We start from the raw sequence: 16,789 nt of genomic DNA on the forward strand, positions 1-16,789 counted from the left end.
GTTTGTCCAAATATCATTAAGAGTTTTAAGACAGTGCTAGCAGATCATTAACCAAGCATGGGGCCCTTCAAGGTGTTGGCTCCTGTGCCACTGCCAGTCATTCGTCCAGGAAGCTGGCCCATGAAAGCAGCAGAGGGAGTGGGAAATTGTCCTATGGCCAATTGTCAGATATCCCTGGCTCACTGTAAAAGCCACATGTTCTGATCTTGATGAGAAATCAAATGACCCCTTGCCACTCCAGACAGCAGCTTCTTCCTCTAGATACTGGCACCGCTGGGAACATTAGAGTCTGTTGCTCCGGGCAATTTGGTTTTAAACTTTATTTTTCAATGTACAGTTTCAGATTATACAAAACATAGAAAATGGACTACTTTAAAGGCACATTAAGTAGAAAGTATCTAACTACCCTAAAATCACATTTGTCCCCCGACCAAGATTCAAACTTAACCTCTACGCCTTTCCCTAGCATCTCCCCATCACCACTGCCCCCCAATATACAAAACTATCCAACTTGCTGTATTGTAAGTAAGCTTTCAGCTATTAGCAAGTTTAGTAATTCCCACCCAGGCAGATTTTAAATGATGCTACAGCTTCTATTCAAGCTACCGTGTTTAGTGTGCTTACGTATGGGCTTGGGGGTCTAGGTTTCTTCATCACCAGTGAATATAGAGCATGCTATGACTTCAGCCTGATCAGGGATACGCACAGGCACAGCCTGATCAGGGATACACACAGGCACACAACCCATAGCAGAGAGTGTGTGGCAGGGTGGGGGGATGTCTCCAATTTCCCTGTATTCGGGTATGAACAACATTCACACAGAGCAACAAATCAAGCATTCTCCAAACTCATTTGAACAGAGACCCGAAGTAATTTTAATGCAAGTAACAAAAATGAGTTAGTCTGTCTCCATCCATAGCCCCTCAAATGAACGAATTACAGTACTTTAGAAAAATGTCCTAAAATATGCAAACTATAGTTCCCTCCAATGCAGTTGTTACCAGTAATATATTTGGTCCTGATATTCGCTTCTTGGATGCCTTAGCTAATCGTCTTTGTTGTTGTCTGTGAATAACTGATCATAAGCACCAAGTGAGGGCTGAACCTACTGACGGGTAAGAAGGCTGGGTATTTTCTCGCTCATGCCATCCCCTTTCCCACCTCCCCAGGCCACGTCACACCACAGGGGGAAAGGCAGCACTCCTGTTTCGCAAAAAGCCCCGGCATCACAGATGGATGTGGGCACTGAATGCTAAACAGTAGTGGAGACCAGCTACTGGAAAATCCATGGGTCATTTCAGATACCCACTCCTGAAGTTTTTGGGGGATGGAAATTCATGCATTGCTTGGGGATAAGGCTTTCCAGCTTTCTGGTTCTAAGGGGTTTTGTTTGTTTCCATTGTGACTACCAGGGAATTATAGAAAAGCCACCTGAGCAGAAAGTTTGGGGCACTTAGAACCACCTTCCTCCACGAGGTATACGTAGCATCCTGCCAACTCCAGGGGTGTGAGCCGCACTCCTACCCAAAACAGGAGTAATGACAGTTTTCCACTGAGGCAAGAAGTGACCATTTGTCCTGCCTCTGGCCCCATGTCCCCCTGTGCTGTGCTGGTGGCCTCTCTGTGGGAGGGGCCCTGTCTCAGGCAAGATGTCTGGATTTGCTTGCCCCTGTGTTTTCAGAGCCTTGCACAGTGCTTGGAACACAGTAAGCATTTAATATTCTGTTGAAGCCGAATGAATGAATGAGTGAATGGGTAGATGGAGAGAAAACCCAATCCTGCACTAAAGAGGTATCCACGGTGGCCATAAACGACTCAAACCAGGCATTTCCCCAGCTCCACTGGAATTGCACTGAGGGCAAACCATCGCCCCACGTAGCAGGTCATTTACATGGTGCCAGTGCTGACATGCGCAGACGGGTCCCAGGCGCACCTCCCAGCAGCAGGCTCACGACACACAAGGGAAAAGACAGTGAGGTGCAGAGAGCTTCTCCCGTAGGCACTTCCCGAGGTCCCCGCATTGCCACACACCTCACAGCACTGAGGACCAGCTCCCCAGAGCCCTACCCCTCAGTACAGTCTCTGAATCCCTGGCAGCACTTACCCAGACCCTAGCAGGCAGCATCCCCCGAGAGATGCTGTACCCACTGAAGTTTGAGAACCATGGCAATCTGGGACCCGCCAGGGCTTTGTTCGCCGTCGGGACCCTCGGCCCCTCCAGGGAAGGAAGTGTTCTCCGGGTGTAACGCACACAGCACCGCCCCATCAGTGCCACCGTGCTCGGGCTGAGTGGAGTGATATTTAGGCTGATCTAAATCCTAAATGCTTTTAACAGGCAGGCATAGGGCAGGTTCTCTCCTGCCCACCCACGGGTCTCTCTTCTGAATCCTTGGTTGTGTTCTCTGCAGCCTTCACTGCTCTTTGTAATTCATTTTCCTAATTGGTTTTTAATCTGTCTCCTCTGCTAGACAATGAGCCCCACGAGGAGAGAGACTGTCTCGACATGGTTTCCCCTGTGCCTGGCATAAGCATCCCATCATTTATGCTGACGGATGAACGAAGGAATGGTGAATGGTCCTCTGAGGCTCCAGAAATGGGGGTTAGTAGAGGCCAGGCAGTCTTGAAGGCAGGCCAGGAAGAGAAGGAAAAGGCCTTCTGAATTCGGGTAGGGAGGAGGCCGCACCCCCATCCCAGGGTGTCTGGCTATCGGGATCAAGGCCTGGGACTGGAGTTTGGGTGGTCCAGATGTGAGCAGCTGTGCAAGAGACAGTGAAGAATGAATAGCTGATGGAGGCCAAGGTTTGGGCCTCCAGTGGCGCCTAGACCCACCTCCCCATCTCGACACGATGAGATCTTTAACATTTGTGAGGCAGCTCTGCTCACCTGGCCCTGGGACCGTGGTCCTCAATCTTAAGGCACCTGAGCATCACCAAGGAGCTTGTTAGAAATGCAGGTTCCCCGGCCCCATCCCTGAAGACTGATTCTGTAGGTCTAGGGAGGGACCTTGATAGCCTGCATTTTACTAGGGGTCACATGCTGAGATTAGGGTGAGCCTAAATCTGAAATCCAGGTTAAAGGTCACCTTCCCTAAGGCAAGCAGGTGACTTTGTCAGCAAATCTGGGTGGCACTTTCTGGACCCAGCCCATTACAGGAGGGTCGGGGCTCTGGTCTGGATGTAGACAGAACACCAGGGGCTATACCTGTGTCTCATGTGGAACTTGGCTAAACATCTGAGGAGGTTTCCTCCCTTACCTGGACCCCCCTCACTCCACCTTCTACCACTAACACAGAGAGATTCAGGAAGAAGAGCTGAGGTGAGGGAGGCTCAGCGTAGCCCAAACCTAGGGGAAGATGTCCCCCGAGACCTGGCTTTCTTGGCCTCTTGTCACATCACATTACATCCCCATGGTTAAGAAAGATCCTGCTGAACACTTTTGGATTTGAGCATTGCTGGATTTTTGGCTTTGCTGTGTTGAGTCTTTCGGATGGGCAGGAGTTCTGAATTCCAGCCTTCATAGTCTATTCTCTAATCTCAAGAATGCAAAAATTCTTCTCTTCTTTTGGCTTTTAAAGGAAACAATGTGTTTGCTAGAAAAACCACAAAAAAAAATTGATTATATACAAAACGGTATCTGAACGTGGATTCTGTACTGCAGCGAAAGCGACCCAGCTCCTGGGCTCTATTTGCGCTTCCTCAGTATCAGGTACATGAGGCCGCTGATGAAGGTGAAAGCAAATGCCACCCAGGCCAGGATGAAGGAGTAGCCGTAGCTGCCGTCCGAGGTCAGGGCGTACAGTCTTGAGTTGTTCTTGTGAATGTCTTCGCGCCGGTCTGTATAAATGGAAGCTGCAATCATGACACACAGGCCTGTCGGAAGAAAGCCAGGGTCCAAATAAATCACAGACCACAGCATGCACCAGGGACCTGAGGGGACTATGGTCAGAGCTGAAGACAAACTTCAGTTTTTGTTATTAGTAGGTATTTATTTTAGTCTCTTGGAAAGATTACAACTAATATTTTGGAGCAGAATATTGCTGCCTACCCTGTAGCCATGTTGCTTCCCATTCTTGCTAGCTGAACTCAATGTTGTCTGGGCAGCCAGCTACCCAGCCCAAAGGGTCATAATTGGTCCAAGCCATCGGTCAGCCAGGCAGGAAGTAGTCTGCTTCGCAGGCCACGTACGGTCTCTGTTGCAGCTACTCAACTCTGCTGTCTCAGCATGAAAGCAGCTATGGATGATACATATATGAGTAGGTGGGGCTGTGTTCCAATAACATTTTATTTGCAAAAACAGGCAGTGGGCCAGATTTGGCCCATGGGCCATAGTCTGCCAACCCCTCCTGGCAATCCTGTTCCTGTTTACTTGCTATAGTTTATGGTTCCATGTGTCCCAGTTCTGGCCACAGAAAATCCTTCCGTGAAAAATATAATACCCTGAAAAGAGGGAGATGTGGGAGGAGAAAGCATTTTTTTTGTTGCTGTATTTTCCCTTGCTTACTGTTTTAGAAACTGTTAGGCCAGGATGAATGTCTGGAGCTGCAGCAGCCTTTTGGGGGTCATGAGGTCATCACTGACACTCTGAAGATGACAGCATGGAAGGATGGAAGGAGTGGGGCTTCTTGACGATGCTGCTGAGCTGCCAAACCAACTCTGACACCTTCCACCTTTAAGCGATTTGTTATATAAAAAAAAGTAAAGGTTTTTGTGGCCCAAGTCATTGCTAATTGGATTTTTCTCTTACTTGCAGCCAAAAGCATCCTCACTGAATCACCAACACTCACAGATATTAGTGGTAGGATGAGGTTAAGTATCCAGATTTTCCGCGGGGGACCTATGCTTCTCTCCTCTGTACCAAGACAGCAACTCCTACTTACCCTAGAGATCCCAGCTCAGGCTTCGTGTCTTCAGGACGCCTTTCTTGACCCCCTAACTAAATCTGAAGTCTGAAGTATAAAACATCCCACCATGGCACAGCTGCCAACCTCTCCTTTCCAAGCCCTCACCTGCCACACTCCTCCCAGCTTCTACTCATGATTGGCTGGGAAGAGAGTGTTTACTCCAGAAGTCCATCATTTTACTTACATGACATGAGCTGGATGATGGAGGTTAAAACAAATCTCTCTCCCTGCTTGAGGCGGAAGAGCTGGAGCACGAAGATCAGAAAGGCAATGCAGCAGAGAATGGTGGACAGGATCATGGTGGCCTGGACCGCCTGCACTGTGGAGAATTCTGTGGGGAAAGGGCAAGAGCTCATGACTGAGGACCACAGACCACCCGGGCCCCTGGGGTGCACAGTGACAGCTCCAGAGCAGGGATGATGGGAAGCAAAAGGGCACCAGGCTTTCATCCGCACAGAATGAGCACAAGGGCAGCCAAGGAGTCTTCCTGACACCCCCTCCCTCCAGTGTCCATTTGTGCAATTGACCAGATGATCTCCAACATCCTTATCTGGAAAATGGAGCAAGAACCACCGACTCTGCAGTCTTCCTGGTTTGGGTATTGCCCCCGAGTGCCTGGCTCATGGTCAGGTTTTTTATTTAAAGTACAAATCCTCAGGTTCCAACCTGGCAGATTCTGGATCAAGAGGCTGGAATGGGATGGGTTGCGTCAGGACTGGGGGTCTGCACCGTATAAAGACCTCCAAAGGGGTTCTTGGAGAGCCAGGGCTCACAGTGCCGAGGGACCTTCTGGAAGTGTTCTGTGGACACAAAATACCCTCTAAGAGGGTGAGCCTTGTGATTGTTATTTAGGAAAAGGGAAAGTGAGGGGTTTTCAGATTAGACTTAGTGAGTGGGGCATGAGAGCTTGGGGCTCAGCGAATAAAGGAGCTGGTCTTGGGTGGAGGGCACTGCGTGTGGGAAGGACACAGGTGAGGCTATGAAGGGGTCAAGTGCAGGGACTGGAGCCACCTGTGTGGGTCTCGGTTTCCTCACCTGTAAAATGGGGATAGCAATAGCTCCCACCTCATCAGTGGGGGAACATGGAATGAACTCAACTATGTAAGGATTTCGGGCGGTGCTAGCAAAAAGGGAGTCCTGTGTAAGGGCTGGATGTCATCACCAGGATGCAGCTAAGACAGGTGAGGGAACAGTGCCCAAAGCCGCAGAGGAAAACCTAAGGACAAATCCTCTTTTTTTTTTTTTTTTTTCAATTTTACCTGAAACTGACTGGAGGGAAGCATGATTTGTAAGTACTTAATCCAACATTTACAGCAATGGATCCTGGTCCACTGGATCTCTCAGAGAGCATCTAGCCCCCTCCCCATTCCCTACGGTGAGAACAGAAACCAGAGCCCCACTCCCCCACCCCCACACATACACACCATATGTTTCATATGAAGCCCAAGAGCAGGAGAGAGAGAACCATGGTGACAGAAGTCAGAAACCCTGCTCCTTGGGGCAGGGGGTGGTGGGAAGTGAGTGGAAAAGGGCTCAAGGAAACTTTCTGAGGTGATGGGAATGTTCTCTATCTTGCTTTGGATAATAGTTACAGGGGTATATGTATATAATTGTCAAAACTTTGAACTGAGCCCTTAAGAAGTATGCATTTCCTTGTTTGTAAATTATAGCTCCATTAAAAATAAAAATCCTGCAGGCTACCCTGAGGTAAAATAAATCAGAATCTCTGGGGTTGGGATCAGACAAGAAGTGGGGCAGGGCATGTAAAGTCCCCCAGGGAATTCCAGCGTGGGGCCAAGGTTGTGACCCTCTGGCTTAGAGCAGAGCTTCCTAACTTTGCCTGATCCCGGGAATCACCTAGGGCCTTCTTAAAATAGATTCCTGGGCCTCTTCCTCTGAGATTATGATACAGTCGTTCTGGGATGGGCACCAGGAATCTGTATTTTTAGCAAGTACCCCAGGTGATGGGGCAAATATGGAAACCATGGCTGCTGCTGTAGACTGAATGTTTGTATCCCCCCCAAAATTCATATGTTGAAATCCTAACCCCCAATGGGATGGTATTAGGAGGTGGGGCCTTTGGGAGGTGATTAGGTCATGAGGGTGGAGCCTTCATTAATGGGATGAGTGCCCTTATAAGAGACACAATAACTTGTCTTGCTCTCTGCTCTCTGCATGGTGAGGACACAACAAGAAGGTGGCTGTGTGCAAACCAGGAAGGGAGGCCTCACCAGACACTGGATCTGCTGGCACCTTGCGAGAAATAAGTATCTGCTGTTCAAGCCACCCCATCTATGGTATTGTCTTAGCAGCCCGAATGGACTAAGACAAAGGCTTTAAAGAAAAAGATGGATTCATTTTTTTTAGAGCAGAGTTTCTCAAAGCTGGGGGGTGGGTGCAGCATGTACCACTGTCGGCTGATGAAATGAACGTAGGTGGAACCCAACCAGGTCACGGAACAACCAAACCTCACCTAAAGAGAGGAATGTTCCCTTTGCTCGTGTTTAAATTCATCCAAGGACCCCCAAGGAGGAGGAGGAGCTCTACACCTGGTGCTTTCGCACTTTTGTAACACCTGCCAGTATCTGGGTGCTGGTGGTGGTTTTGGTTTTTAACCAGGAAAGAACCAGAAACAGATTCAAAGCCATCAAAAGGCAAGTGCATCTGTTCAGAATTTAATAACATCATTTGGTTTTCAATGTAGTTTTCTTTTTAATGTTTTCTTTCTTTTATGGTAAGTCATACCAGTGTATCACAATAGGCAGATAAAGTTCCCTTTAAAATAAATTTATGTAGGGAAAGAGTGAACTGTTTTAAAGCAGGTGTTGGCATGGTTTTTCTGTAAAGGCCAGACAGTAAATATTCTAGGCTTTGTGGCCATACAGTCCCTTGTTCATTGTCTTATTTTGGGGTTTTTTTGCTTGTTTTTTTTTTACAATGCTTTAAAAATATAAAAACCATTCTTAGCTCATTGGACTGAATCTGGCTGGTAGTTTGCCAGCTAGTTATTTTAAAGGAAAATAAGGGAATTCCCTGGTGGTCCAGTGGTTAGGACTCCGCGCTTCCACTGCAGGGGGCCCAGGTTCGACCCCTGGTCAGGGAACTAAGATTCTGCAAGCTGCATGGCACAGCCAAAAAAAATTTTTTTTCAATTTAAAAAAATAAAGAAAAATAAGCGGTAAGAAATGCACACAGGGGATGTTGTATGCAAACGACAGAAGCTTGGAAACATTGCCTCAGAGCACAGCCAGTGCTCCCAGCTGACCAGGCACCCTGGCAATGGTGGGGCTCCAACAGGGAAGAATTGCTGTTTCCAGGGTCAAGGGTTAGCACAGCAGAGAAACAGACCCAGAGGGGAGCTGGCGTGGATTGCATTATGTGTTTTAGAATGCAGGCTTCAGAGTTGGTCATGTCTAGACTGGAATCCTAACTCCATCATTTACTCCTGACTTGGTGAACTTGGGTTTCTTCTCTGCGTCTCAGTTTCCCCATCTTAAAACAGGGCCAACAGTCCCTGCGGACAGGGACAGGAGATCACTTACGTAAAGGACTTAGCCCAATGCCTCCCAGTAAACCTTCAAAAATGATGCCTTCTATTGGTATTTTTGCTTTTATTATGAATGTTGACATTGTTATCGCTGGAATAGCGAGACTTTAGGACCCAGTGATCAAGGTCCTTTGCTCTCTAAATAGGATTCCAGGGAAAAAAAACATAAAAACAGGATGCTCGTTAAATTTGAATATCAGGTAAACAAAAACAATTTTTTTTAGTATAAGTATGTCCCATGTAATATTTGGGACATACTTATACTAAATTATTAGTTGTTTATGTGAGATATAAAATTTAACTGGGCATCCAGTATTTTATCAGGCACTGGGAGCCAAAATGCCTCTTCTATCAGTTCTACAACAGAAAACCAACCCATTCACTCCACAGTGGAGAGGGGTTGGCATGTTTTTAGGTGCGATTTTCTGTACTTGCAAAGCCCTTTTGTCTACTGTGGCTCCTGTACAGGGGCAGGCACTGCTGTCACCTGCATGTACAGCTGAGGCTGTTCAGAGTCTGAGCACTCACGTGACCTGCCCAAGGTAAGGTCACACAGCTCTTAAAGGAGCCGGCTCTCAGGTTTCTGCCCATTAGGCTGCTCAGATGCAGGGAAGTAACACAGATGTCTCTGAGCCTATTTAGAGGTGTGGGGAGAAGATTCTAGATGAGGGCGGAAGCTGAGAAGGGGTGACGGAGGGAAGCCCTACTTGGCCAAGAAAGAGAGAAGAGAAGGGTGGGGCCCAGCATTCCTGGAGTTGGTGCCCTCTGGCCTCTGGCTTCCCCACCCCCTCCTGTCCCCAGCTTATGCTGACCCCTGCTCAGCATGCCCTGAGCAGCAGCCAGGCCCCTCTCTGCACAGGCTGTGATGAAGGAGGGGTGAGGAGTCAGACAACAGGGAAGCCTTTCTCCCGAGGGATCTTTTGTCACTCAGTGCTTTCCCAGCAGCTTCACACCCACCTTGAATGGAGTCATCGATTTCTGTACAATTCGTGTTGTTGACGCATACTCTCCAGATATCTGCAAAAAACTCCTCTCCTACCCACCAGGCCTGTAACACGAAATGGAAACACAGGGAAAGGCTGTTCGTTCATTATGAAAACACGGGCCCCTAATCAGGTGAGGCACAGGAGTAGATGAGAATTCGGGACCGGTGCTTCGCAACCTGCGGTGTGCACGCAGGTCACCTGGGGATCTGGTCAGAATGCGGATTCTGGTTCAAGGGGTCTGGGGTGGGGCCTGAGAGTCTGCATTTCTAACAGGCTCCCAGGTGATGCCCACTCCACCAGTCTGCTGAAAGGGAAGGTCCAGGCCCTCCCAGGACGTGGGTGAGGAGGTGAGGCTCAGCTGGTGGTGATAAGAGCAGCCGGTGGTGAATTCCAACAGAACTGCAGGGGTGATGCCGGAGGGGAGGAGGGAAAGGATGAGATCTAGCGGGGAGAGCCTGTTACAGATGAAATAATCAGACAAAAGGCTCTCCTGCCTTCCATCCAAACGCTTGTGTTTCTCTCTGTGCTCCTGCTGCTCTTTGTCCCCACATGGGCCTCCTTCTGCTTTCCGTCCACCCGAAGACTGGAATCTCCTCCCCCCACCCCCATCCAGGCAACAGTCGGTCACGGAGCTCCCACTACGCGTCTAAGGATAGTGCCAAGCGCGATTCCTAACTCAGCGCATGACTCACTGACTGGCAAAAATGCCCACCTGTGTCTTCTCAGTAAGGGCCATGGTAACAGAAACACCCACAGGATTAGCTGTTGCTGTGGCGGATGGCTCTTCTGCCCTTAATGTTAATCTATCCCTTTCACTATGTCTGGGACCTTTTCAGGATCCCAAGGGACTAGATGAAAGCAATAGAAAAAGATTCTAAAAGAACATTCAAAACCACTTAGTTGGGCTTCCCTGGTGGCGCAGTGGTTGAGAGTCTGCCTGCCGATGCAGGGGACGCGGGTTCGTGCCACAGTCCGGGAAGATCCCACATGCCGCGGAGTGGCTGGCCCGTGACCCATGGCTGCTGAGCCTGCGCATCCGGAGCCTGTGCTCTGCAACGGGAGAGGCCACAGCAGTGAGAGGCCCGCATAGCGCAAAAAAAAAAATAATAATAAAAAATAAAAAAAACCCACTTAGTTCACAGAGAGTGGGTCCTTTGGATAACGGTAGGTTCCCAGGACTTTAACTCACAGCATCAATGTGGTCCCTGCCCTGGCCACTCATGACAGCTCTTCCAGAACCTCCAGGAACCCAGACCCGATCACTGCATTCCTTACAGGATCCTTACAGGATGTAGAGCCAGGAGCCTCTGGAACGCTTCAAATCCCAGCTCTGCCACTTTCCTGCCATGTCAATTCCAGCAGGCTCCCTAAATGCCCTGAGGCCCAGTTTCCTCATCATAAAATAGTGCCAGGAGAGGACCTATCTTGTAGACCTGAAGGGAGGATTAGATGAGATGATGCACATAAAAGGGCTGAGCATACGCGCTGCCAGAGTTAGTACTCCCTAAGTGACAGGTGTTGTCCTGGTCCGTGTTGCTGTTATTTTGATGATTAATTGACAGGAGTCTATATGCAGCCAGACTGGATGGTTGCCTGTAGGTGCACTTTTTGGCTTTCTGAGCAGACTTTCTGACTCTAAATGTCTCCACAGTCTGAAACTATCAGGATTGAAGCCAGGCCTTTGGATCAGGGTGTGGGCCATAGGGCATCTCTGGTAAAACGCTTCATTTCCTGCCAGGAGGGATGTTAATCTATGCCCATAGGTCATTTATCAAATGCTATACGGCTGTGAGCTGGACACTCAAGGAAAGAACGAAATTTGTCATGGGCTCATGGGCAGAATGGGGAAAGTTCCAAGCATGAGCTCTGCCGGGAAGGGCATGGCCAGGTGGGCTGGCAACAGGGGATCCTGTCAGTAAGGAGAAGTCAGAGACAGGAGGGGGCAAAGATCACCTGGGATGGGTCATCTGGGAGATCTAGGGCAATGGTCCTCAACCAAGGTGATTTTGCCTCCCACGGGACACTTGGCAATACCTGAAGACATTTTTGGGCATCACAACTAGGGGCTAGAGTGCTGCTGGCATCACGTGGGTAGAGACCAAGGATGCTGCTAAACATCCTACAATGTGCTAAACATCCACAAAAAGCACGATCCAGCCCAAAATGACAACCGTGCCACGGTTAAGAAAATGACCTGCGGAGAGCTGAATTTAAGCCACATCCTCAAAGGGCTTCCTACAGCCAAGGCATCTTGCCCGGCTCTGTGGGGGACTCAGGGATGAGAGGACCAAGGTCCCTGCCCGTCCAGACACATGTGATGCTTCGAACCACCACACTTAGGCCAAGAGTCCTCGGGCCCAGGCTGAGGAGATGGGTGTGCTTGGTAGGGAGGATGACTCCAAATTATAATCACCTTGGGGATGTTCTCAATCCTACTTCTACTGACTTTAGGATCCAGAGGTTCTGGGATGGTCAAAAGGAAAGGGAACTTACATTGTCGATGGTGGCAATGAAGAGCAACGCCGCAGACGTGATGTGGAAGATGATGATGAAAGCCAGAAGCACCAACATTTTCACGGGGCACGGTGGCACACGGAGTAGTAGCGTTTAAAGCCCAGAGGAGATGTGCTAAAGAGGGTGAAAGAAGTTCAAATTTGTCAGTGACAAAGCACTAGGAAAATGAAAAATAAGCAACTTTTCATGGGGTTTTAGAAAATCTTAAACAGCTCTTCCCATCTTTCCTTTGCCTAGAGACTTTACTGGACAAAGTCTGGCAGGAGAAGCTCTTCTCTGTTGCATCCGGACACCAGATATTCCTTGTGGAGGAGGAGGGGTGAGGACCAATTAAAATCCCTAATTTAGAAAAGCATTGCAATTTTTCGAAGCAGCACACCACGGGCACCAGGGCAGGAAAGAGTAGCTCTGTGTGTGCTAAAATGCTGTTCCAGATATCCCACCCACCAGGCAACGCCATGGGGATTTCACAGCACCAGAGTAAGCTCACTGTCTGAGTATTCATTATCACAGTCCCCGCTGCCCTGCTCCGTAACCAAGCAAAAGTGATCAAATATTTCCTAATGATCTGACCATTTATAAAATTAATCCCAATGTAAGTTGGTGCAGCCACTATGGAAAACAGTATGGAGGTTCCTGAAAAAACTAAAAATAGAATTGCCATATGACCCAGCAATCCCAGCCCTGGGCATATATCCACAGAAAAGTATAATTTGAAAAGATACATGCACCCCAATGTTCATTGCAGCACTCTTCACAATAGCCAAGACATAGAATCAACCTAAATGTCCATCGACAGATGAACGGATAAAGAAGTTGTGGTATATATAATGGAATACTACTCAGCCATAAAAAAGAATGAAATAATGCCATTTGCAGCAACATGGATGGACCTAGAGATTGTCATACTGAGTGAAGTAAGTCAAAGACAAATATCATATGACATCAATGTGGAATCTAAAATATGATACAAATGAATTTATTTACAAAACAGAAAGACTCACAGACACAGAAAACAAACTTATGGTTACCAAAGGGGAAAGAGGGTGGGAGAGGGATAAATTAGGAGTTTGAGATTAGCAGATACAAGCTACTATATATAAAATAGATAAACAACAAGGTATAGCACAGGGAACTACATTCATTATCCTGTAATAAACCATAGTGGAAAAGAATATGAAAAAGAAAATATATGTATATGTGTGTATATATATATATAAAACAGAATCACTTTGCTGTACACTAGAAACTAGCGCAACACTATAAATCAACTATACTTCAATTAAAAATTAAAAAATTAATCCCCACTCAAACACCCCTCAATATCTAACCCCATCTGAATAACATCCAACCACAAAAGGCAAACACAATGTGAGGCCGACAGCCGCAGTTTCATTTTCCTCTCTCTGCACATGAAAAGACTGCATTTCTCAGCCTCGCCTGCAGTTGGGTCGGAGCCTTGTGACTAATTCTGGCCAATGGGCTGTAAGCAACATTGGCTTATGTCATTTCCAGGCTGAAGCAGTTCCGGGCTGAAGAGCAGGTGTGAGTTCTCCATGCTCCGTCTCCTTGATGAAGTAGTTGGGATGGTGGAGCCGTGATATGTTGAAGCCTCACACTTTGGACAGATATTGTGATTGGGAAATAAGCCTTTGGCTGTTAAACCACTGAGATTCCAGGGTAAACTTTTTATTTACTATGGTTGGACAGTCTTAATCATAGAAAACAGAAAGCGATAACAATGTGACATTGGAAATCTTGCAAAAGAACTAGGGTTATATCAGGTCGATGAAAGTGACACTGAAGAACCAGTCAAAAGGCACCGAAGGGGTTAACACATGAAGACTTGTCCAAGCTGAACTAGTTAATAATAAAAGAGGAAAAAAATAAACTTGAATGATGTAGAAGAAGAAGAAAAAGGAGAAGGAGGAGTGGAAGAAGAAGGAGGAGGAGAAGAAGAAGAGGGAGAAAGCAAAGAAAGAAAGCATTCAAAAGAATGCTTTGAATACCGAAGGATAAACAGCGACACTTGGGAAAACTGATGAAGTCTTTGAACATTTTTGCAAAAATGACCATCGTCTTGGTCAAACGACACGCAAACGTCAAGCAAAAATGTCACATCAGGGGCTTCCCTGGTGGCGCAGTGGTTGAGAGTCCACCTGCCGATGCAGGGGACACGGGTTCGTGCCCGGGTCCGGGAAGATCCCACATGCCGCGGAGCGGCTGGGCCAGTGAGCCATGGCCGCTGAGCCTGCGCGTCCGGAGCCTGTGCTCCGCAACGGGAGAGGCCACAGCAGTGAGAGGCCCGCGTACCGCAAAAAAAGAAAAAAAAAAAAGTCACATCAACAAATCCTGTTGGACGAGTGAATGCTACTAACTCCCCAAATCAATACTTGATTCATTCTTCTTTCATTCCAATAATTTGTGACCAGTTACTATTACTAAAATTTTGTGTAACATAAAATTAAGTTTTAGCTTCACTTTTAAAAACCAAATCAGACCTTGTTTTCACTATTTATGATAACATTACAGCACCAGTTTTAAGTGGATTGATTTTATTTGTTAAGTCTCTTTCTCTCCCTCCAAATACTTCACCCCCCACACACATTTTTTCTGAACCATTTGAGAGTTAGTTGCCTCAGCCGTAATTTACGTCTAAGTATTTCTGTGTGCATCTCTGAAAAACAAGGACATTCCCGTACATAACCACAGCACGATAATCACAAAAATGTCACATTTTACAATATTTTATCTCACCTACAGTCCATATTCAAATTTCTCCAATAATCTCAGTAAGGACCTTAGCTATGTTTTTGGTCCAGGACAAATCCAAGATAATGCCTTGCATTTTGTTATCACATCATATTAGATTCTAACCTAATCTAATCTAGAATGGTTCCTTAGCCTTTCTTGGCCTTTCCTGGCATTGATATTATGTAAGAGTACTGACCATTTATTTTGTAGAAAGTCCCTCCATTTGTTTAATGCTTCCTAACGATTAGATTCAGGGTATGCTTTCATGGCAAGAATACTCCATACTCATGTGTCCTTAGCGTGTCCCACCAGGGGGCACAGGATGTCAGGTTGTCCATTATTGGTGATGTTAACTTTGATTAAGGGGTTAAGGTTCACCAGATTTCTCCACTGTGCATTTTTCCTTTGTAATTAAAAAGTAATCTCTGGGGAGGTATTTTTTAGTGTGATAAAATGCACATAATTTTAAAATGTACTATTAATGACGATTAGTATATTCACAATGTTGTACATCCATCACCACTATCTAGTTCCAGAACACTTCCTCACCTTGAAAGGAAACCTTGTACTCATTAAGCAGACACTCCCCATTCCTCCCTCCACTGGCCCCTGGCAACCACTAATCTGCTTTCCTTCTATGGATTTGCGTATTCTGGACATTTCATAGAAACGGAATGACACAAGATTTGTCCTTTTGTGTCTGCCTTCTTTTATTCAGCAGTGTTTTCAAGGTTCAGCACATGTAGGGAGATATTTTGAGATGATGTAAAGATCTAATCTCTCATCAAAATGTCACCCCAATAGTTTGAGCATCCACTGGTATTTCTGAAATAGAATAATTTAAAATCTACTTTTTGGACAAATACCATATGATACCACTTATATGTGGAATCCAAACTACGACACAAATGAACATATCTACGAAACAGAAACAGACTCACAGATATAGAGAACAGACTTGTGGTTGCCAAGGGGCGTGGTGGGGAACGGTAGGACTGGGAGTATGGGATTAGCAGATGCAAACTATTATGTATAGAATGGATAAACAACAAGGTCCTGCTGTATAGCACAGGGAACTATATTCAATATCCTGTGATAAACCATAATGGAAAAGAAAATGAAAAAGAATATATATATATATGTACATATAACTGAATCACTTTGCTGTAACAGCAGAAATTCACACAGCACTGTAAATCAACTATACTTCAATAAATTTTTTTTAAAAAGAATAAAATAGCCTTTTTCTGATACCAACTCTCCCACTTAGAGAGCTGCACTGCACAAAACCCTCCAAACCCTCCACCCTTTCTCTGCCCAGGCTCACTCCCACTCGTGGGACGCATTATTCCCTCGTGAGACTGAACAAGGCTCGTGAGCTCACACAGGGGCCCCTCTTTGAGACGCAGGACTCATTAACAATGAGCCAGGAGCCATGTGGCTTCAGAGTGACTCAGCCTGGGCGGTCCCAGCCGCAATTCTGCGCATCATTTGGAAGAACCCAGTGAATCAGCTCACAGATTCTCCCAATTCTTTTAAAAAGGACAAATTCCCCTTTGTTTAGGCCTGCATCATTCTTAGCCGCCATGCCATGCTGCCTCCAAACAGATGCGTTTCTGACCCTCACAAATAAAAGGTGCATTACCACACTGAATGCCACGTTACTTTAATATCAGCTGGAATGCCGAAGTGCCAGCATCACAGGCAGTGCCAATAACTACAGGGTGATAATAGCTTTACGTATTGTCCAGCTCAGATGACACAGATACGTAAGGACACATAACTAAAACTTTCTAGAAAAGGAAAGAAAGGCTTTAACTAACTCTTTCCTAAGGTGTGGAATTCAAACGTTATAATGCATGATTTTGGATGGCGCATTGATATGGCATTAAATAACAGTGAACCACTGAACAGTGAACCACGCAGTAAGAAAGCCCCCATTCTAATCCTTCCAACTCCATCAAGGAAAAAGACCCTGGGGTGCTAGACTGTCTCTAACACTTAGCAATTTTCTTTCAAACCAAAAGAAAAAGCAGAACTCTGGATGGGTCACAGTGCATAGCCAGAATTTAACAACGCTGTTCAGAT

General features: G+C 46.6%; 1 protein-coding gene across 1 annotated transcript in view; it reads right to left on the minus strand.

Annotated features, from left to right (window-relative positions):
• Window positions 1–305: 305 nt before the first annotated feature.
• Window positions 306–16,789, minus strand: part of EMP2 (epithelial membrane protein 2) — a 40,678-nt gene continuing 24,194 nt past the window's right edge. The window contains exons 2-5 of the mRNA XM_032607069.1: window positions 11,927–12,061; window positions 9,405–9,495; window positions 5,085–5,231; window positions 306–3,869 (exon numbers count right to left, since the gene is read on the minus strand). Coding sequence (XP_032462960.1) covers window positions 3,682–3,869; window positions 5,085–5,231; window positions 9,405–9,495; window positions 11,927–12,004 — 504 coding nt within the window. The 5' untranslated portion in view covers window positions 12,005–12,061 and the 3' untranslated portion in view covers window positions 306–3,681. The remainder of the gene's footprint in view (window positions 3,870–5,084; window positions 5,232–9,404; window positions 9,496–11,926; window positions 12,062–16,789) is intronic.

Source organism: Phocoena sinus, chromosome 15 (genome assembly GCF_008692025.1).
Source record: "Phocoena sinus isolate mPhoSin1 chromosome 15, mPhoSin1.pri, whole genome shotgun sequence".
In the NCBI taxonomy this organism is placed as follows: Eukaryota; Metazoa; Chordata; class Mammalia; order Artiodactyla; family Phocoenidae; genus Phocoena; species Phocoena sinus.